Source organism: Triturus cristatus, chromosome 2_2 (genome assembly GCF_964204655.1).
Source record: "Triturus cristatus chromosome 2_2, aTriCri1.1, whole genome shotgun sequence".
In the NCBI taxonomy this organism is placed as follows: Eukaryota; Metazoa; Chordata; class Amphibia; order Caudata; family Salamandridae; genus Triturus; species Triturus cristatus.
The window spans coordinates 845,073,343-845,096,588 of NC_140582.1; the positions used below are offsets into that span (position 1 = coordinate 845,073,343).

Genomic DNA, 23,246 nt, shown 5'->3' on the forward strand with positions numbered 1-23,246 from the left:
CAAGGAGGCTGATTGAATTAAAGGGCAGGGGCTGGTTAGAGGGGAGGATGGAGGGCCGCGCTGCTGTAATGGTGTGCTATTAAATTCTAATTAGAGATGCAGGAATCAATGGCGGGCGCTTGGACAGCCCGGTCCCCCCAGTGCCAGCCCAATAGACTGATGAGTTATTGTCATGTAAAAAGCGCCGGCAATAAGACCAAGCGCCCGCCATTGTCCAAGTGGAAAGAGCCAAGTTTATTATGAGGACTGTATGCTCTAGAGACCTCGGGCGAGGCATCTCACAGGAGGCTTTTTCATAAAACCAGCCCCTGCTGCCAGCGAGCAGGCCACTTCCCGAGCAGGCGCCGAGCTGTGCACATCTCCCCCGGCCGCCAGGCACGCACGCACGCCACCGCCACACCAGCCACACCGCCGCACGGCTCTGCGTCCACCTCTGCACCGACGTCCCGGCACCCCGGCCTTTTCGATGTATAAAATGGAGTACTCCTACCTCAACTCGTCCGCCTACGAGTCGTGCATGGCCGGCATGGACACGTCCAGCCTGGCCTCCGCCTACGCCGACTTCAGCTCCTGCAGCCAGGCCAGCGGCTTCCAGTACAACCCCATCCGCACCAGCTTCGGCGCCTCCGCGGGCTGCCCCAGCCTGGCGCCCGGCTCCTGCAGCCTGGGCACGCTGCGCGACCACCAGAGCAGCCCCTACGCGGCAGGTAAGCAGAGGCAGGGCGCCCCGGCCAGCCACATGCCTTTAAAGCACGCGCCGAAACGAGGTTTGCCGAAACGAAGTTTACCGAAACGAAATTTACCGAAACGAAATTTGCTTACACAAATGAAAGGGGATTTATCGCGTTAGGAGCGATCGTGAGGGGAAGGGAAGGGGGTAATTCGTTTATGGGGTTACACTATCCTGGTAGTCGCACGCGCACACCCTGAACCCGCCAACAAAATTATCTTAAGCTGCCAAAATGATAGGCATAATTTGTTTACTTTGAGATGAGCCGCGAAGCTTTAGAGAATAATTAGATAAAGCTGAGAGTAAAGCTCATTACTGGCACTGTCCTAAAAACACAATTACTGCCTGGCACTCACCACCTGCTGCTACCACCGCCGGGGTCATTTCCAAGCACTCTCCCCTAACTTTTCGACATTAGCGACTGGGCTCGGCTCAGAGCAAGGGCATCATATGCACACTTTTGGGTTAGTTTCTTCTATTTTATTTTTCAACTTTTTTCGTTTTGAGCCACCATCAGTCTACACACTTACCCTCAAAGGCAGCAAGAAATGCTCTTGTTTCAGAATATATAAATCATTTTACTGCAACTTGTGGTACGGCATATAAGGCACCTTTTGTACTTTATAATGCATTTTTTTACTTTTAGTATTGCAGTGCAGTTACTTCGAGAACGCTTTACAGCTTAGCGACAATTTGCATGCCTCTATTGTCTACTAATCTGAGATATATGATAGCTTATTTGTAAATAAATGGCCGGTAGTGCTATTATCGTTATACTGTAGTTTAATTTACCTTTGTTATTGTTTCTTTGCTGACACATTAATAATAATACAACTATCTATTATTATTATTATTATTACTGTTCTTAGTGTTACGGTAAACATTGTCTTTAGTCTTGTATTAATTATTGTTGTGATTGCCCGCGCCCCACAGTGCCCTACAAGCTCTTCACGGACCACGGCGGCCTGAACGAGAAGCGCAAGCAGCGGCGCATCCGCACCACCTTCACCAGCGCGCAGCTCAAGGAGCTGGAGAGGGTCTTCGCCGAGACGCACTACCCGGACATTTACACCCGCGAGGAGCTGGCGCTCAAGATCGACCTGACGGAGGCGCGCGTGCAGGTGCGTGTGTGTGTGCGTGCGAGCGTGCGTGCGCAGGCGGCGTGGGGGTCGGGCCAGGCTCTAAGGCGCAATCCATCACTGCAGCGACAACAGCTCTAGGGCCAAGTACCGATCCGCAGGTACTGCAGAACAAGGGCACGTCCCACACTACAGGAGAAACCGTACTGGGGCCAGGCACTGTACCAGATGCATATATAGGCCTGGCTTCAGTACAATATCTGTAGATAGCACAGTACCGGGACAGGGTACTACATCACAAGAGACACGGGTGCCGACTGCGTACTGGGACCAGGCACAGTGCCAGATGCATGTATAGGCCTGGCTTCAGTACAATATCTGTAGATAGCACAGTACCGGGACAGGGTACCACACCACAAGAGACACGGGTGCCGACTGCGTACTGGGACCAGGCACAGTGCCAGATGCATGTATAGGCCTGGCTTCAGTACAATATCTGTAGATAGCACAGTACCGGGACAGGGTACCACACCACAAGAGACACGGGTGCCGACTGCGTACTGGGACCAGGCACAGTGCCAGATGCATGTAGAGGCCTGGCTTCAGTACAATATCTGTAGATAGCACAGTACCGGGACAGGGTACCACACCACAAGAGACACGGGTGCCGACTGCGTACTGGGATCAGGCACAGTGCCAGATGCATGTATAGGCCTGGCTTCAGTACAATATCTGTAGATAGCACAGTACCGGGACAGGGTACCACACCACAAGAGGCACGGGTGCCGACTGCGTACTGGGATCAGGAACAGTGCCAAATGCTGGTAAACACGTGGGATCAGTATATTAACAGTGGAGAATACAACACCGAGACCACAAACGCCACTACAGGTGACACAGCATCGGGACAGGGTACCACACTACAGGAGACACAGATGCTGACACCGCACTGGGACCAGCACGTACTGGATGTATGTATAGGCCTGGGTATCTGTAGGTCGCACAGTCCGGGGATAGGGTGCCACACTACAGGTGACTCAGAGTTGACGCTGTACTGGAAAAAGGCACCGTACAAGATGGTGGTATGGCCTGGGATCCGCACAGTACCTGTAGGTAGCACGGTACTGGGGTTGCAAACCACACTACAGGCAAACAAACTCTTGGACAGGTCATAGTAGTAATAGATAGCATAGCAGTGGGACCGGGCGAAACAGTACAGGAACCAAGAAGCGCCGAACTACATGCTGGCACAGACGCTTCACCAGGCATCGTACTAGTAGAAGGCACTACGGACAGACACCACAGTGACGGCGACCGACAAAGCACTGGGCCCAAAAATCATTTTAGATGCTGCACTTGTACAGAGGCCTTGCACCACAATACCAAATGCTAGCATACTATTGGCACGAGGTACCGTTCCAGAAGCTGGTACCTGGCACATAGCAGGGGCAGGCACTAGAGCTCGCGTGGTACCTGGATGCTGGGCCTTGCACGCCAGCCAATGGAGATTTGTTTATCGGGGCCCTGCCCATCTGTCGAATTGTTTTCACCGATCCTTGTCGGATGGTCAGCAGTCACCCCTGTGGGCACGACTCCCATGAGCGCGCTGATACCCTCTGATAATATTTAATCATAAATTATTCTATAAATATTATTTGTTTTTTAAGATATTTAACATGTAGAGACGCCCCTCTGCATTTCGGGTTAAACGCATGCAATAGTTTTTTATTGTGTGGCAAAAAGCGAGCTGGCACTGATCCCTGCTCGACCCAGAACTGTTCTCAGACTTTAACGTTTATTTACAAATCGTTGTATTTGTAGAGAAAACATTACATTTACTGCTTGTTCCTCTGCACGCGCCCCGCTACCGCAGCAGCTGGGAATCGTTCCACAGGACAGTGCGTGCACCTGGGGGCAACTTCCGCCCTGGCACGATATTGCATCAGTACCGTGTAAATGTCTTCTAGCGTGCCCCTCTCATGCCATAGCAGACTACGGCAGCAGTTGTGTTTTGTCCAGGGCAGTGGTCAGTGCCCCAGCGGGCGAGACTTCTGCAGTATTGCTCTGCAGGGCAGTGCTCCATGCCCTGGCGGGTCTCACCCCTGCATGTATGCCAGCACTGCAGCCGTGTATTGTTCTGCAGGGCAGTGCTCCATGCCCTGGCGGGCCGTTCCCCTGAATGTATGCCAGCCAGGGCCGCTTTAGGGCAGTGCGACTGGTGCCGCCGTACTGGGCGCTGACCTCAGAGGATGCAATGTGTTTAGCAATAACTTATGATTGGAGAGCTACGGGGCACTTTTGCCCGGTGGTAGTGAGAGAATCTGAGGAGTCATGGGGGTAGGGGCGCCAAAAATGATTGTTGCATGGGGCGCCACCAGCGCTAAAGCCGGCCCTGATGCCACCACTGCAGCACTGTATTGTTCTGCAGGGGAGGGCTCCATGACATGGCGGGCGAGACTCTCGCATGGCTGCCACAAGTAATGCATGCTTTGAAAGCCCTACTCCTGCATGCCCGCATCCTGTAGTGTATACTTACACAGGGCAGGAGTGCATGACATGCACTTCCCTTTCCAGCATGTTTACCAACATGGCAGCAGTTGTGTTGAATTCTGCGGGCAGTAGTGAATGTCCGTCTGGTCCGTCTACCCCTACCTAGTAGAAGTGAATTGTCTTACGCCTGCATCATCCCGGCACTTGTGTATAATTCCACGGGCCCGAGGCGCATACCCCGGTGGGTCACACTCCTGCAAGTGTGCAATCAGTGCAACACCTGTATATAAATACAGTAGGCCAATGAATGCCTACAGAGCTCCCACTATGCGTTTTGCATAGCATGCATACCTCGGGGAAGCACCTCAGCTGACATGGGTGTACAGTGACCCCCGTGACCTCAACAGGGGGCTGCGGTAGACAGCGGGATAAACACAAGACAGCGCACGCCCTCGTACACAGTCTGTAGGAAGACCCGCAATTTTATGTGAGATGTGTATTTGAAACGGAATTCATAAATACAGCTGAACATCATGTGTTAGGGATTTCCTTTTGACTTCGAATGTTATTGCGTTGTAATGTAGTTTTGTTGGTGCTGGAAATATAGCTGTATTAAAAAATATTTCTCTCTTTCTTTCTATCTCCATCTGTGGGCTGACCTTATCCCCTTCATTTCGCTGGTTTTCCTTTTTATATAATGTTCCCTTTCAATTTCTATCACTGACACTTTACCACCTTTCATTCATCTACGTTTTTTTGTTCGCTGTGGTCTATCTGTTGGTTATTGACACGTCCGATTATACCTTCATTATTGCGCATCTTCATTTATTTTACTATTTACTCTGCCATTGTGCTGTTTTTATCATTGTTCGTTTCATTTCACCACAACTTTCATCTGTACAATCATTTTCATTCTTTATTTCACTTCTTCGTTCGGTGGTGTCAACATCTTTCTTCTCTTCTTTTATCTTTGGCTGTCTCCTTTTTTCATTTTTTTTCCCTCGTTACTTTCTTTCATTTGCTCTTGCTTACCCTATTTTCCTTCTCTCGTTTCCTTTATTAATTTGCATGTTCACCCTCCCAACGCTTCTTTCTCTTTCTTTCTCCATATTCCCTTCTCTTGTCCTTCACTGTCTCATATTCACTTTCCTCCATTCCTACACTCTTTCGTCCCTTCCCTTCTCTTCATGCCCTTACCCCTTATATTCGCCCGTCCCTTTCCCGCTCCCAGGTGTGGTTTCAGAACCGAAGGGCTAAGTTCCGGAAGCAGGAACGGGCGGCAGCGGCAGCAGCAGCCGCGGCCAAAAACGGCTCATCGGGCAAGAAATCCGACTCATCCCGGGAGGACGACATCAAAGATGCCAAGAGCACCGACCCTGACAGCACGGGCGGCCCCAACCCTAACCAGGGCTGCGGCGGCCCCAGCCCGACCGGGGGGCCCGGTGGAGAGCAGCAGCAGCCGAAGCAGGGTGGCCCACAGCAGGGTCCCGGGCCCGGCCTGCAGCAGTCCGCAGTGGTGGTGGGCGCCGGCGGGCAGCAGGGCTGGGCCACCGGCCCCGGGGGCACCATCACTTCCATCCCGGACTCGTTAGGAGGCCCCTTCGCCAGCGTGCTCTCCTCTCTCCAGAGACCGAACGGGGGCGCCAAGGCCACCCTTGTGAAAAGCGGCCTCTTCTGAGCCCTCCGCGCGGCGTCCGGGGCCTTCTCCAGACTTTGAGGGGCTGTGCCGCCCCGGAACTTCCGGCACTGACAGTCCAGGGCCCGCGCTCACGGAGCTGGTGCTCTCCGACCCTGGCTGCTGAACTCACCGGCCTGACATTTTGGCGATGCAGTGGAGCCCCCAGCAGGGGGCGCCACTACCGGAAGTAACAGGCCCCGGAAAAGAAGCAGAGACACGAGCGGCGCCGCGCGCAGGCTCCCTGCCCGGTGTGCGCCCCTGCGGGTCCTCCTGACTTTATCAGACTTGCCAGTGATATAAACCATGCCCTTTCGGTAGCGGGAAGGGTCATTGCTTGTACATAGGTTTTACATGTGGAAAATCAGAAACTGTTGATTGGGGATACTCCTTCACGGGAAGAACTTAGAAGTTGTGCAGAGGTTTCCAGAGCATCTTTGTAAGGCAGTCCACCTGTGCCGGCAGCTCCGCATTCACACACGGCTGCTTACCTAGAGGTCCATGCTTGTGATAGGATTGTTTGATGCTATATTCGGCCAAGAGGTAGTATTGTTATGTTGTGGGTGTGGTCAACTTTGATTGAAATGCCAATTATTTAGTGCCATATTGGTAAAGTGCACCTAACTTCAGTATGGCTTCCACTGCCCTGTGGGGCAGTAGGAATCCCAGTGAGCCTCTCACTACTAAGGCCCTGATTGAGAGTGTAGGTGCTATGTAGCACACCCGATAAATCACGATACCACGGGGTATGTTATTTATCAGGCTGCAACAAATAGCAACTAGTTTGAGCTTTTTCAATGCGCCAAAATCCGCATGATACAGTAAATACCATACACATTTCCCCTATTAAATTTCAGAACTTTAGACCTGCCGAAATTTACCGAAGCGTGAGGTATTTACCGCATTCGATAAATAGCTGATATGTTAAATACCTTTTAACTCGTAATTTCAACCGGTGTGTAAACAGGTTTATGCACGAGTTGGAAAAAAACGACTGACTCATAATCTGGCACTTAAGACTTTTCCACTTAACACTAGCAAGGCATTTGCAACTAACAATGACTTCTTATACCGCCCTCTCGGTGAACTATTATTATGCCTGTCCGAATTGTACAAGCATCCCCCCCACTTCTGTAACAACGAAGAGGCAGCATAACAGTGGCGTGCAGCGCTTTACAGCAAGCAAAGCTAAAAAAAAGACCAAAAACAGGCTGTAGAATAATGAATCAAATTATAATGCTTATAACACACCATTTCCTGTCATGTGTAATTGTTGAGCAGTAATGTACTCTGTGGTGGGAACGGCATCGGTTTTAGGAAACAAAGCAAAGGATATGTATTTTTGATATACCCTTGAGGCCACACAGCTCTACTCTTCAACTGGTTCATACCTAATGAAAAAGACGTGTGGGGTAAATAGCAATTGTTCTACTACAGGTCGCTGCTTATAATACCACCAGTCTAACGAAATATAATACTATTTGGATCATGCATAATTATACCATTCTATGTAGATGTATCTCCATTTCCCCCCCTCAAGAACACAGAGACCGGAAAGGGTGTCTTCTAGGCAATACAAGGGAGCTCACTGAAAATAAATGTGCATTTTTGGTCTCAAAAGTTAATGGAGTGTACATTCCGAGTGCTAATTGATTAATCTCAATTGAGAGCAATGAAGGGGCAGAATCGGTTCACTGTTGGCACCCTATGAGTTTTACTGTGTGGAAGTCTATAGTACTGTGGACAAATTCCTTTGAATAATGCCAACCTAGAAGGCAAACCTTTGATAATGACTGCCACTCAACTGCTTTATAGTTTCTGAAATTGGCTCAGCCTTTGGTACCGTTGGTGATTATTTCCATGGAACTGGCTTAACAGCACCCATACCAGTAACACCTGCAGCTACACACATTTCTTCCCCTAAGATGTTCCCTTCTGCATTCCTCACCCAGTCCCCTGTGAGCTTTACACTAAATCTTCTTAGCACTGGTTTATGTGTGCAGTCTTCGTTGTGGAGCTGCATGCATTACTTACTGTCAAGGGGCAACGAACTCTGCTGCAACTGTGTTTCCCCTGGTGCAAATTCCTCCTGACCCATTTGTAAATGGTTTTTACTGGATCTAGTTACTGGCATAAGGTTTTGTTTTGGAGATCTACTAAACTGCTATGGAGAAAATCCCAACTGGTTTCAGTTGCACCTTCAAATTAGATTTGGTGTCTATTGATTTCAGTTCATGTTTTTACTGAACCACCAGAGCATACCTTGTCCAAAACGTATCCCAGCCTTATCCAGTGGACACAATTTCTGGAATTTCCACCTGGGTTCCATCATCCCAGAGGGCTTCTTGCACCGCTGCGGGAATGTGAGAATGTATTTATGATCTTGTTTTCTTGTTTTAAAGCAATTCGAATATCTCAAGTTTTTTTAAAGGCACAAACATAGGTGTTAGTTGAATGTTGACAGGTAAAGTATGTTTTAACTTTTCTGTGTATTTCTACAAAACTGTTCTGTGACTCAACTGTATAGTGTTATTATAAGTACAAATTTGTCTATTCTAGCTGACTGTAAATAATGTTTTTCTCTTCTTTTGGTCAACGCGTCAATCAAAATGAAAGTCATCACGGGTTAATTTCCTTTTTTTATTTTGTACAACCAGGTTCATAAAACGCTATATATTTTTTATCAGTTGCATGGTGTTTATTTGTTATTTTCTGGTCCTTTTGGGACAAATTGCGAGCATAATCGCCATAAATTATGTTCAAGATTTTCAAATTTATTTATATGTGGTTATAATGAATGCTTATATTTAAATAAAAGGGACCTATTTCTACACGTGCATATAGTTTTCCAAAAGTGTACCATTAACTTGATGGTTAATAATAAAACCGAAAAACAAGTAGTTTCAGATTTTTTTTAATGAAATGTAAAAAATGAGAAAATTTAGAAACAGGGAAGGAGCAATTTTGCACTTATTGTCCTAGCAGTTGTTTGTATTTCTTGATGCTGTAAATTATATAAAGATGCATTCCCTGATACAGATATTTGTGAATCCATTACCATTTTGCCCCTTGAATTCTGTATATGTCATGAAAATAAACTAAGTTTGGTTTGATAATGTGCTATACCGAACGAATTTCAAACATTCCTCTTCTCTAAAAATAAAAAAAACAGTCTTCAAAAACTGGCAGTATAGTGTCTGTGGAAGATAGTTTCGTTAAAACACAGTTCAGTATTTAAGCCAGTTGCTGGACGTCTGCCCCGCCTCTTTTTGTCTTTACTCATTTTAAGTTCTTCCTCCATAGAGAGTAATATATTGCACTGTAGCAGTGGTTGAGCTTTATAAATCAAGTAGATACACAGCTCTTTTGTTTCCAATAATGTAAGGATTTTGGCAGCTTCCAGAGGTGGGAAACTGGTAATCTCAAAGTATGGACAAAAACATTGGCATTTCTTTACAAGATGTTACATAAAAAATCTTTTTGGGACATCTAGAGGATGTGTGAACATTTATACCTCAAACAATAGATGGTATAAAATGATAGAATTCAACAGCAGAAAAAATGAAGAAAAACATCACATTTGCAACAGTCCAATTACAAACAAACATGTATTCATGTGTTGATGCTTTGAAACGTGGGTTTGAGCATGGTTGTAGAAATAGCATTGTTTTTTCAATATATGCACGTTAATGAACATATTTAAAGCTCATTACGTCTTAGTCAAAATATAAAATCTCCTTCCAGACCTCCATCTCAGTTTCTTTCTGTTGGGACAGGAAAGTGCCCTGCCTAGTAAGCGAACGTGTACCTTTGCCATAAGTATCCAACCACAAGGGAAATTGGTATCCTCACTTTTTATTTTGGACCTGGCATCACACTAATCTAGCACGCTCACAGAGGCCTGCTCTGAGTATGCGCGGTCCAGACCCTCTCCAATGGCCTTGAGGGTGCACTTAGTGTGCCCTCATAGTAGGCAGTGGACTACTGTCTATGCTGTGGGTGTATCACATAAAGAGATGTTGGCAACATAGCGTGTTTTTGTATCTAAAGAGTGACTAGACCTGTTTCCTGTGTCAGAATGAGTGCAGTCCACTGACCCCTCTCGTATGAAGCAATGCTGTACTGTGAAACCAAGGACCTTGCTCTGACATCCCGTGTGCATGTGGAATGTGTCTAGGTGCAGGGAGTGTGTGGCAGATGTATGGGAACAGGAATATATGAGTTGTCTGAGTACTGGGGCCTTAAGGCTCGATCTTGAATGCCCCTGGTCTTGCATGGCACAAGATCAAGAAAGAGGACAGCTTCCCCCAGACAGTGGAAGTGTATTGCCTGTGGCTGGAGGGGGGAGAACCTGAAAGGATGGGGGTATTTAGAAATTCCACAAGGTCCCTGTTAGCAAAGGACAGCTGATTAATTCCTCCTGAGCACTGCTATTTGTTAGATGGTAGAGGTGTGTGGTGGAACTGCAGTGTCTGTAGTTCAAGGTTGGAAGTTTCTTGGCAGGCGTCCCTTTTGACTGTTTCTGACTACTGCTTCAGGAAGGCTGATAACAGCCAGGTACAGAAACATTATCCTTCATTGTGCACATGGTTTGACTTCTATAACGTTCCAGAGTACAGCTCACAGGACACACGAGTAAGCAAATAAATACATCTTTAATGGAGCATAGCTCACAAGCATCTCACAACAAGGGGAATCAGGAGGTACAGGCCCGGATTGGAACGTTAATGTTTGTACGGAAACATTGTACACTAACTTTCCCTTTCGTTAATATAAAAGCATTTAAACAACTACAAATGCATAACACAATATTACAGTAAATTCACAACAATGGCCATACAATGCAAAAATAAAATTAAGTTTCTACAGGTATTAAATCTTATATTTCGGGAGCACTAGGTTTTAAAAAATATTGTTACATAATCTTTAACCAACCAGGATCTTTATAACTTTGTCCTGGTCTGATCTGTGGAAGAACTAGATTCCTGTCTGACTTGAATGCAGTTCTCATCCCTTGTTGTGTTATCGTCTCCATTTTCACCCAAGCCCATGTCTTTTATCATGTTATGCTGCAGCCGTGCCAATGCACATCTACGTACCTTCACCACCTTACTGCTGTTCCACACATTTCCATCAGAAAGGTCCACTACCTGACTTCCCGCTCTGATGACCTTTACAAGATCAGTACATTTGGACTCTCCAGCTCGCACCATCCCTCCTTTTCAAAATCTCACCCCATCACTGACACAAAATCCTAGATTTTCTTTACTTCTCTTATCCTTGTAAACAGCTGGCTTCCTTAACTTGTTGTGAACTGAAAGTTTTTGTTAGCCGAAAACTGCTGCTCTTCTGGAAGAGACCCTTAATTCAAGCTTTCTACTATATACAACATCCAAGTTTGCTTTAAATTACATAGCACTATTCTAGCTCTCATACTCTCGAATGAAGATTTAGCTCCTGAATTTTTGTTAGTTGGGTTTCAGTTCTATACTATTTCCCTTAAAGCATTACAGCAATTTTTACCTGTTGCCTTTGCCAAACTGTATGCCTTTCTTTAGTATTGTAGTCCACCTTTCCACTATAGCATTGCTCTGAGGATAACATCCAGATGCGCCAATATGTTCAGTTCCATGACTTTTAAAAAATAATGTCATTTCCTTAGAGCTGTGCACCATTATCCATAACTATGGTTTTGGAAAAGTTTTCCCTTTCAAATACTTCTAGCAGAAAATTGATTACACACCTATACATGACATCCTACACCAGTTTTATCTCAGGCCACTGTGAAAATTGGTTGATCGGTACTAAAAATTAACTTAGCCTATTTAATAGGCATCTTCGACCTGCTATGTAAAAGGATATTCTCTCCCAAAGTTTACCTGGCATGAGTATAGTTTTGCGTGGTTGCGCCTTCACTATTTTCGATTAATCTCTTACAATGCATTCTTTACACAATCTTACCTTATTTTTAGTACACCTATCGATTCCCAGCCACCAAAAGTCGCCTATCACATTTCCCTTCATGTTAGTCATATCTAGATGGCCCTGATGTGCCATATCTAAAATTTTATTTTTCAAACTTAGCAATATTACCAAACGCTTACCCTTCATCAGAGAGGTTATCAGCAAAGTTAAAATGTGGCTGAACATCCTCCGTAACCAAATTCTTATTTGGCCAAGTTATACAAATGTACTCCATAACCTTCAGCGCACATTCATCCTTTCCTGTTTCCTCCTTTCACTCTTCCTTAGTGATGCGACCATTGACACGTCACACATTGAAACCACTCTATCAAATTCTTGATCCACATTCTCAGATTCCTTGTCTTCTTTTATTGGTACAAGTGAGATACATTCGGCTATCACATTTCTAGATCTTGGAATATATTCAACACGAAAACTAAAATCTTGTAACTTATATTGCCGCCTAGCCACCATTGGAGTCGCTCCCGAAAGCCCTCTGTCGTGAATAAACCAGTTAATGAGCAATGGTCAGGCATCATGGTAAACTGTGATCAGTAGACATAATTTCTAAAATATTGAACACTCCACTAGCAGAATGTTTCTTTTTCTAAAGTAAAATAATTCCATTCTGCACATCTTAACTGTCTTCACTCTTAGCTATGGTTACTATTTCCCCCTTCTGATTTTATAACAAAACTGCTCCTAAACCAATGTTGCTGGCATCAGTCATAATGATTGGTTCACAATTGGTATAAAGTTGGCTTATTGCGGTAGCTTCCGCTATGGCTTTTTTTTAAATATTGGGGAATTCTGATCCACATTCAACTCCCTACACACGTTTTTAATTCTTCTTCATTATTTCTCTCTCAATGGGTCATTCCATCAGAGAACAATGGAATGTATTTGGAATAATATTCAGATTGGCCCAGGACTGGTTTTATCTGATCTTTATAAATTGGCTCTGGTACATCTTTTATTGCTTTTAATAAACTCTCTTCCAGAGCTATACCATCTTTGCTAATATGGTGCATTAAGTAGTCTACGTACTTAACCTCATACTCTCTGGCCAAAAGCAGCATTTTTCCTTTGTAATGGTTAATCCATTTGTTTTCAAAATATTCAAGACTTAATTAGTACCTCATAATGTTATTTCTTACTTTTACTAAAAACAAGAATATCACAGTTAAAATACATTAGGTTTAAAAAAGTCTTTAAACAATTTGTGCATTTTTCTTTGAAACACTGCAGAAGCAGAGATCAACCCGAATAGCATCTACTTTTTTTATAGGCACTCTCTGATGTTTCAAAGGAGGTTAAAGGTGTTGAGTCATCCTGATTGCTACCTGATGGTTATCACTCATTAAATTCAGAGTGGTAAATATGGTTGCAGGGCCCACCAGTGCCAACATTTCATTGATATTTGGCAAGGGGTGGCAGTCTACCCACACACTCTCATTAAAGTCACACAAATTTACACAGAGTCGTGTTTTTCCATTGTTCCATTGGGTATGTGCACCAAGAGCACTGGAGAGAGCCATTTCGACAACTCCATTTATTCTATTATATTGTCATTGTATAGCCGGTGCCTTCTTTTAATGCCTTTCTTACTGATATTGGCACATTCCTAACCTTGTTTACTCTATCTGTAACTTCCTTCTTTGATATCATTTTCGAAGTAAATTCCTTCAAAGTACCAATTTGTCTGAAAATACATTTGGAAATGCTATTTGTGACTGTGATGTGACGCCCTCATCTTGAACTTGCAACAACAAATCACTATACCCCCAAAAATGGTCAGGATGATTAGGATCTAAAGCCCTTATGAGCTTTCTCTGCTATGGCCATCCTAAAAAACATTACCCTTCGCTCTCTTCATATACGTTTATCTCAATTCTCTAACCCTTGAACTCACTGGAGGACATAAAGTATTCTATCACATCGATAAGCTTGTTGCCATAACCCACTAACCTTATGTGAGGGGGATATTCTTTAAAATGAGGAAACATTTGTAGTAGACCATTATTAATTAACATGTATTTGGCACTCAAATCTGCCACAATGGACATCTCCTGCCCTCCCAAGTTTTACTACACAGCATAGAGCATCTCATTTTGTATCTCACACTTCACAATTTTCTGAAACAAATTCACCAACATCTCTTCCTTACTCTTGTGATATTTCTCTGATTTGGCTATTCATTTCTTTGCTAAACCTTGCACTTTTTACACATTTCCTTTGCCTCTACATAGTTGATTTTTGCATAATGATCCTTAGTTTTCCACAACATACATATTTGTCCTAAGGCTGGATAAGATCCATCATTAGCATAGTACTCTGGAATGCCACACTTGGTGCACACATTGTTTATTCTGTCTATACCATTTTTTGTGTTGTCATTTCTCTATTTGTCATTGGGTATTATGCCATTAGTTTCCTTTCTTGCTTTGACGTGATGGTTGTCTCATGCCAATTGCAATTTCAGCACACTGATGGCCTATGGTTATATCTTTATTCAATGGTAAATCATCAGCTAGTACTGTTTGTTCTTGTCATTTAGTGTCATTAGTTTTGTGTACCAATTGGTATGTATCGTTTGGTCATGAAATGATGGATAGTTGTATTTGGCAGCTAAGACTTTGAATTTGTTGACATCAACTGTCTCATTTGATAGTTGACTTCTGTCTAAAAACAAATGCCTTGCAACTACATTTACTTATTTCCCCAAAATGCAAGTCCAATTGTTTAAACTTGTTTGATTCAATTTGACTTCTCTTCATACAAAAGGGGAGGCAAATATTGTAATATTCTATATTTCTCTATACCTAGACAGTGCTTTAAAATAGCTACATTATGTGTAACAGTTTAAATGTCCCAGTAGTGGCTGCTACCAGACTCGGGTGGTGAGGCGGCGGCAGGGTGGTCGCAGGTGGATTAAAAAAAAACGAACACTAACCTGTGATGGCCAGCGGCTGCCGCCTCTCCTCCGTCCTCTTATTCCTGACTCTGGTTCCAGCAGGATACAGGAACCAGCAGGAAGCACCCGGCTCTCAATCACCAATCACAACATTGCAATGCAGTGTTGTGATTGGTCGGAGCACCGTGGGTCGGCGCTCAGCCAGGGAATGGGGGCCTGGGCAAGTTCTCCATGTAGGCTTTAATACAGACTGCATGGAGAATATGGGAAGTGTGCATGACAGGCTTGGGCAGCACGAGAGGGCTGGCCAAACAGTCATGTGCACTTAGGAGTGGGCAATGCTTTTTTCAACAAGGGGGAGGCATGGCATTAAAATGTTTGAAGACCACTGGCATGTCATGCTCCTCTATCGCGCTTCACTTCTTGTGCTTCACTCATCATGCCGCCTCTGCCAGCCTCATATACTTTACTTCTTGTTCCTCCTTCACCAGTACGGTTAACAGTTTTGACTTTTTTTTCCCTCCTCTGGTGCTCAGATGGTACCTTAATAAAAGCAGTTCACAGCATTGTACAGAAGCCAGTAAAAGTTCGTAATAAAAGCTCTTCATATGTTCCTCTGTCAGGTCAATAATCGTTGCTGGACTCCAAGCTTCCATTTTAGTGAACCTGCTCATCACCAGTATAAGGTTCCAGAGTACAGCTCACATGACACAAAGGTAAGTAAACTAATGAATCTTGAACCATCGGTTTCAAGTATCTTCCATTAAAGGGAACCTGGAAGTACTGTCCCGGAATAGAACGTCAATGTTTGTTGCAAACATTCTACACAAGCCTTCCTTTCCAGTTGCCACAGTTCTCCAGCTTGGAGCCAGCACCAATGCTACCTGCTGTTCAAGCCACCACTTTGCACAAAAGCTGTGTGTGGAGAGTAACCTGAAAATTACATTGGAAAGCGAACCTACATCAATCAGTTCTGATGCATAAAAGGGTGGATCCACATCCTCTTTCTGGAAAATAAGTATAAAACTGTGATCCAAATCACCTCAACTTGTTCCAGTCCCACGTGATTCTTACTCAAGGAAGAGAGTGAACCACAGAGTAATTGAAGAGCTGCTGTGTATTAGACCCAACATCCTTGCTGTGGTCTCCACAAACCTTTTGCCTTCACCCCTCCTCTTTTTCTAGATTCATTTTTGTTGGCACTAGGACTTTGTGCACTTTACCACTGCTAACCAGTGCTAAACTGCTTATGCTCCCTCCATAAAACATTGTAACATTCGCTTACAACTGATTGGCACCTTTAATTTACATATACGTCCATAGTGTATGGTACTAGATGTACCATGTCAATGTCAAATACTAATAGTGGGCCTGCAGCACTCATTGCACCACCCACTGAAGTAGCACTTTAAAACATGTCTCAGGCCTGCCATTGCAGCCTGTAGGGCAGTTCTAAACTGCCATGTTGACCTGGCAAAATAAACCTTTGCCAAGCCGGAACATTCTAAGTTACCCCTCAGGAAGCCCGTAAAAACCTACCAGGCAGGATAAATTGTATTTAAAAAGCAGGACATGTAGGCTTAAGTTTTATATGCCATGATAGTGAAAAACTCCTAAACTAGTTTTTCACTACTGTAAGGTCTACCTCTCCCGTTGACATACATTAGGTTGCCTTATTACATTGCATAATTGCTAACTTGTGATTGGGAGCAGCAAGAAATGTCATGTTTAGACTCAAAGTAATTGTAATTTAAAATCCCCTTTGATGGTAAAGTCAGATTTTAAATGAAAAATTCTGAATATACCACTTTTAGAAAGATGGCATTTTCTTGTCCTAACCATTTGTTCCTTCTGCCAGTGTCCTGGGTCACATGACTGTAAATGGCTCTGTTGTTGGGCTTTGTGTATTCCTTCCCAGGCAGTAAGACAAAAGGGGATTAGGTATAGACAGGAAGGACGATCTTGCTAGGATAGTTGGAGCAGAGATGTACCCAGCCCCATCTACACTTCAAACAGTTTGCTCCAGCACACAAAAAGGAACCTGACACCAGCCTTTTCTCACCTCAGATTCTTAGAGCCTTTGCAGGGAAGCGAAGAACTTTCCAGAACCAGATGAGGGGATAGCCCTGGATGCGCCCCACTTCAAAGGGCTCTTCAGTAGACTACTGGACATGTGGAAGTCTTCAGAAGGACTGTGTAGACCCCCAGAAGATTGCCCTGCTGCTACCAGAAGACTGTCCTCCTAGAATGCATGCATTGCTGCTTGAATGAGAACTGGACCATCTCTTTGAACCCGGGCCACCAGAAGTAACTTCAAGGGCTACATTGGTGTTCGGTGGTGGGATACAGTACTTGTATTAATGCAGTGCCACTCAGGGATTTTGTGTTGCACTAAAATCTCAAAAATAATATGACATGAAATTAGTTAAAAAAAAAATTCTCCTTAGCTTGTGATTTGGCTAGTTTGTCCTTTTTCGAAATATACATTTTGCCTCACATCCTTTGTGCTACAATGGAGTTGGATCTGAGCATTGTTGGGAGCCTTAGAAAGGTGGAGCTGTACAAGCACTGCAAGGAGAATTTGGCGTGGAAGACCATCAAAGGGGATTTCCCGATAGCCCCCAGAGCCTTTGAGGAGGTCAGGAGGGTGCAACCCACACCAGAGGAGCAAGATGAGAATAACTCAGAGGATGAGGAAGATGAGGTAAATGGACTTGCAACAAGTCATGGGCAGCAGCAACAAGAAGGGGAGGGCCACTTGACCACAGGGATGAGATCCCTGCCAGGACAGGTTGCAGTGTGTCCTCCCACAACCTGTCCCCAAGGAGCTGGAGGGCAGGAAGGCTGAGGGTGTCAGCTGCAGCTGGCCAAACAGAAATTGGCTGCAGAGGAGGTTGCTGCAAACAGGGCCTTGGAGGAAAATAAACTTTTGTTGGCTCACAAGGTGAGTCTGAAGGAACTAGACATCAAAGCCAAGCAGTGCACAGGCTCCAGCAGTAATGGTGGCAGCAATAGTTCAGTGTCCAGTGGAGTCACGAGAGTCTGCATTTCCCAAGACCTGGTGCATAGCTATGCGGTGGGGGGTGACATTAATGTTTTTCAGTCTATGAGGTAGTCCAAAGGATGCACAGGTTCCAAGAGAAGGATTGGGAGGGCTAGTGTCTGGAAACATGTGCCTACAGAGGGGAGGGATACACTGTTTACACTAGAGGTTTCAGACCAGATGAGATAGGCCTCCATGACTTATGACTAAGTTGTGAGCTCCCACCAGAGAAGGACCTCGTGAGATTTAGGGAAAGCCAGAAACTCCCAAACCAGTCTTGGGTGGGGGGGAGGGGGTTTCCTTGATTATTCCAGTATGGCACTGAGTGGGTAGGTGAGGGGCAGTAAAGTAAGTGATTCCAATTGGCTGTATGATTTGATTTTGAGAGACAGTACTTGCTTTACAGAGTTGTGTCAACACCTAATTGACAGCAATTAACACCTAATTGACAGCAAGCTCACTTCACCTAAAGAGCTTGTCCAGGAGGCAGACCTGTGGGTCAGCACCAGAGTGTCCAAGAAGCTATCTAGCGGTGGAGGGGAAAATCTCCAGAAGGATGAAGAGGGTCTCCACCAGAAGAAAGCAGGGAGTTCTGTAAAGGCCCCCAAGACAGTTCTCAGGGGAAGGATTCACAGTCCCAGCCTGACCAAAAGATTAATGGGTTCCATGAAAAGAAGTACTTAGGGATACACTCTCCCCAAATGCCATGAGTGCTAAAGGAACAGACACATCAAGGGAGACGCCAAATGCCCCAAGAAGGGGCAGCCCTCCACTGATGACCAGACACCAGGGGTGGTTAGTGTAGCACTTGGGAGGAGGTTGTCCCACTAAGCATGGGGTATTCCAGAGGTTAGCCTGGTGTGCCTGGGTGACAATGAGATGGTGCCAAAAGTCTGCATGCCTACCAATACTTCCAAGTATAGGCTAGGCAGTGGGTCACCATCAATGGGCAGCGGCCGAAGGTGCTGAGAGACACAGGAGCCAGTATGACTACTGTCAAGTGTTATCTGGTGTCCTCAGAGCAGGTAATCCTTAATGTGTTCCATTAGGTTGTTGAAGCAGACAACTGTTAGAGTCACTATCCCATGGCTCTGGTTCCTTTTGAGTGGGGTTGGGAAGTGGTCTCAAAATCCTTGAGGGTAGCTGTGAGTCCTGCCATGCGTATGGGCTGACTGCTTGGAAATGACTTAAAGCACACACTTTAGAAGGAGGTATAGCTCTGCGCCCACCTGTAGGTATTAGGGTTGCCTGAGTGGGTGTAAGTGACCACATGGTGTATGTCAGCCCAAGAGAGTAGTGAAGAGGGCCTGAAGTCTGGAGGAGTGGCCCAGGTCTATCCCCAAAACAGAATTGGCAAAGGGTGTTCAAAACCTGCCCTTGAACCTCCCATGGTCCGGGAGAAGGCTGAACCTGAGGGTGATGCCTCAGAACCTACAGGGGAGTATATTGCTGCCCTGGTGAACTTATCTGAGCTGGCTGGTTGGCAAGCTGAGGAAGGGCCCACCAGGAATAAATGCCAAAGCTAAAAAGGAGTGCCCTACTTTTGAGAGCTTGAGGCTGCAAGCCGAGGCTAAGACAGCTGGTTACACCTCTGGAGAACCCCTGATCTGTTGGGGAAATTACATTCTATATAGTGAGCCTAAGGTTCCTGAGCCTATGGCAACCCATGTGTAAGTGGTCTCCCAGTGCTACAATGCCTTCCTACTGGGTCTGGCTCGTGATGCACCCCTGACAGGACATCTGGGGCAGGGCAAGACCTTTACCAGGGTTGTCCTCCACTTTTACTGGCCCCAGATGAGAGGACCTCAGATACATTCTGCAGATCCTGTCCTACCTTCCAGGCCAGTGGTAAGTCAGGGTGAAAGCAGAAGGCTCGTCTGGTTCCCCTACATGTAATTTGCACACCCTTTGAAAGGGTGGGTATATACATTGTTGAGCCCCCGGATCCCAAGACTGCCCTTGGCAATATGTTTATATTGGTCTTGGTGGACCATGCGACTAGATACCCCGAGGCCTGTAGTGGCTAGGTCACTGATGGGGAATTGTACCCGAGTGGGGTTCCTCAAAGAAGTGGTGTCAGACAGAGGCATCAATTTCATGTCAGCCTACATGAAGTCCATGTGGGATGAGTGTGGAGTAATTTACAAGCTCTGGACACCCTATCAACCACAGACCAATTGTTATGTTGAAAGTTTCAACAAGAACATGACAGGCATGATTATGGAGCTTTCAGAGCCCTTGATACGGAAGTGGCACGTCCTTTTGGCATGTCCACAGAGAGGAGTGGAGATCAGTCTTTTTGAACTCCAGTATGGCCATCTTGTGAGTAGACCTCTCAACCTGATGAAGGAGGGGTGGTAGCAAGTTCCTAAGAACCCCTTGCTTCCCAACATGTAGTAGCCAAATGTTGTCTCTCAGTACTCAGGTGAAGCGCTTCGGGAAGAAGAATACTAAGAAAACGGAAGCCAGCCAGGAGGTAATGTGGCTCTGGCATGACCTGAAAGCAAATCTGGTTGAGTTTCAGCCTGGCCAAAAAGTGTTTGTGATGGAGTCAGTGGAACCCAGGGCCCTTCAAGAATGGTGGTCTGGCAACATTTTGTTAGGAGTTACAATATCATCCTGTTTCAGGAAACTTGGGAGGTAGCCCCCTCATTATTGTATGGCTTCTTATGCTTTAGTGTTCCAGCTATTCCATTGCGATGTGGGTGCGCTTCGGGGAGCTGGCTATATGGATAAGGGTAGCCCTAGGGGGACTCGCTAGAGTATTGGAGACAGCAAATAGTAATTTTCAAGAAATAGTGTTTACAATTGGTGTTAGCTTGCACATTGTGAATGTTTATAATAATGATTTTATCGGGACGCCAAACATGAAGTTTCCTCTACTATTTAATTTTATTTCTAAAATATTCGATGAGTTAGTATACTCAGGACATACTGCATATCCCTGCCTGGCAGGAGATTTTAATGTTCATCTTCCTCAGCTGAATGTAACATGTGGTATGCTGACTTGTATTGACTTGGCTGCTAATAGTAATCCATGAGCTGCGGAGCCAGCCTCATTTCTTATTCCACTCAATTTGGTTAATGCTCTAGATGTTGTTGGGCAGAATGAGTGTGCACTCCCTAGCTTTCATGGTAGAGGTAGCTGCTCCACAATTGACTATGTCTTTGTTTCTAGTAGGGTGGAATATCTACTAGCTTATGGCTCTGTGGTCTCTTCCACCTTTAGTGATCATAACCCTATTGAGCTATCCTTATTTATCTGTCCGAAGGAAAGGCTCAGGGTGGATGTCCGAGCTCGTACTCTTGAACCCTTAACTGATAATTTGCAGCTGGTTTGGAGATTAGGGGGACCCTGTCAAATTGTTTAACACTGTAATCGGAGAAAATCGGGGATGGTGGAGCAGTGTTTAACTACAGAGGCCAACGATAGCTCCATCGTGGATGCATATATCACAATATGTGATAGAGTTAGGATGGCCCTACTAAAACCTGCACGACCCTTGCAGAACTCCCCCAGATGGTTCAACACTGAGCGAATAGGGCATTAAGAGCAGCCTTGGCCTCCAAACCCAGGGACCCTGCCTTAGTATTGCAAATACGTAAGCAATATAAAGAAACCACTTCTAAAAGAAGGCATGAAATAATTGTGAACCAATGGAAGATGTTAGTACAGGCATCAGTTATGAATAATAGCAGATGTTTTTGGCTTACTATATCTGAGCTGAAGCTGAAAAATAGACAACTTAGTTCTATCACATGCCATATCCCCTTTGAACTATGGGAGGAGCACTTTAGCAAAATATATGCTCCACCCTCAATGTCTAATATCTTTGACATAGACTCCCGCCTTGTCGAACAGTTTCAGGTAACCTTGAAAGAAGTCGAAGAAGCTAATATCAAAGTGTGGGAGGGAAGGCGCCAGTACCAGATGGTGTTCCCATAGATCTGATTAAAAGTAACACTATTTTTTGGGCACCACTTCTCACGACTGTTTTTAATAACCTTGCATACTCTTCACTCCCCGCATCATGGGGCACATCAATTATTGTACCCATTTTTAAGAAAGGTGATGGATCAGCCCCTAATTGTTATCGCCCCATCTCTTTAATTGATACCATTGTTAAAATTTTGGGGAGGACAATCTATAACAGGATTAGAAAATGGGCTGACAAAGAGTCGGTGTTATACCCTTGTCAGTATGGGTTCAGGCGTAAAGAGGGTACCACTGAGCAGTGTCTCAATCTGAACTTGGTTCTTGGAAAGTACACGTTGGCTAGAAAATCGCCTCTCTATTTAGCATTAATAGACCTCTCAATAGCCTTCAACTGTGTAAATAGAGCAAAACTGTAGTCTTTTCTTAGAGATCGAGGCATGGATACGGTTTTATTCCAGTTTTTAGCTTATTTACATAGTGATATGAGGGCAAGGGTACAAACTAGTATGCAAGGGAAGTATCTGGAGACATAAGTATACATCGAGGGGTAAGACAAGGGCAAGTACTGGCTCCCATTTTATATATACTTTATATTAATGAGCTCCATCCGTTTTTAATGCAGTCAACCTTAGAAGTAACAAAAAAAAAAAGGGGGAAACCGATGCCGACATTATTATATGCTGACGACACAGTGCTCATGGCATGCACCCCGAGGGCACTGCGAAAATTAGTGCATGCTTTTGTGGATTTTATGGCTTCACTCGACCTGAGACAAACTTTGTCAAATCACATATTATGTCTTGCGGACCCAAGGCTATTCCTATGATTAACATGATGATCAGCTCTCAGCATTTGAGCCACACTTGCACTTCTCCTTATTTTGGTGTGATCTTTTCAGCTCGAGGTTCTTGGGTCAGCTAATATCACGCACCGCACCATGAAATTTGCTTTGGCTAAACTGCAGGGGGTGGCTACCTCAAGCGACTCTTATTTATCAGACGTAATGCATACCGGTTGCTCTGTACAGCGCCGAGGTTTGGGGCTTTTCGAATTGCAAGGATATACACTGTGAGGAAAATAGATTCTGTAGAAAACTTTTGTCTGTTCCCATTTCTGCCTCACACTATATTTGTCATAGAGAGCTTAGCCTACCATATTTAGCTGATCACATTAAGGCCCGTCCCATTCTACTGTGGTTAGCAATTTGGAAGAACGCTGAGGCTGAGCTAACACAGGATATTATAATGGATTGTCTTTCCCTGGAAAAGTGTTTACTTATTCAGTGGTTGATGTATGTGAAAGCTGAATATTGTAAAATTGGAATGGAATCTGCTTTTGTCCTGTATGTTGGGGCCTTTTTAAAATCCACCATGCATGCTCATAGGTCTATCCTGTCTTAAACATATCTTTCAAC

General features: G+C 45.0%; 1 protein-coding gene across 1 annotated transcript; it reads left to right on the forward strand.

Moving 5' to 3' along the window:
* Positions 1–290: 290 nt before the first annotated feature.
* Positions 291–8,872, forward strand: PHOX2B (paired like homeobox 2B). Its single transcript, XM_085642179.1, has 3 exons — positions 291–707; positions 1,664–1,851; positions 5,531–8,872. Exons 1-3 carry the CDS (start codon positions 467–469, stop codon positions 5,975–5,977), a joined length of 876 nt encoding a protein of 291 aa, XP_085498305.1. The 5' UTR covers positions 291–466; the 3' UTR covers positions 5,978–8,872.
* The last annotated feature ends 14,374 nt before the right edge of the window (positions 8,873–23,246 follow it).

Bases quoted from the DNA above. Each gene is read 5' to 3' on its own strand.
- PHOX2B (XM_085642179.1), top strand. From the start codon at position 467: ATGTATAAAATGGAGTACTCCTACCTCAACTCGTCCGCCTACGAGTCG. The intron at 708-1,663 runs GTAAGCAGAGGC...CGCGCCCCACAG, and splicing joins GAGCAGCCCCTACGCGGCAG to TGCCCTACAAGCTCTTCACG. The intron at 1,852-5,530 runs GTGCGTGTGTGT...TCCCGCTCCCAG, and splicing joins TGACGGAGGCGCGCGTGCAG to GTGTGGTTTCAGAACCGAAG.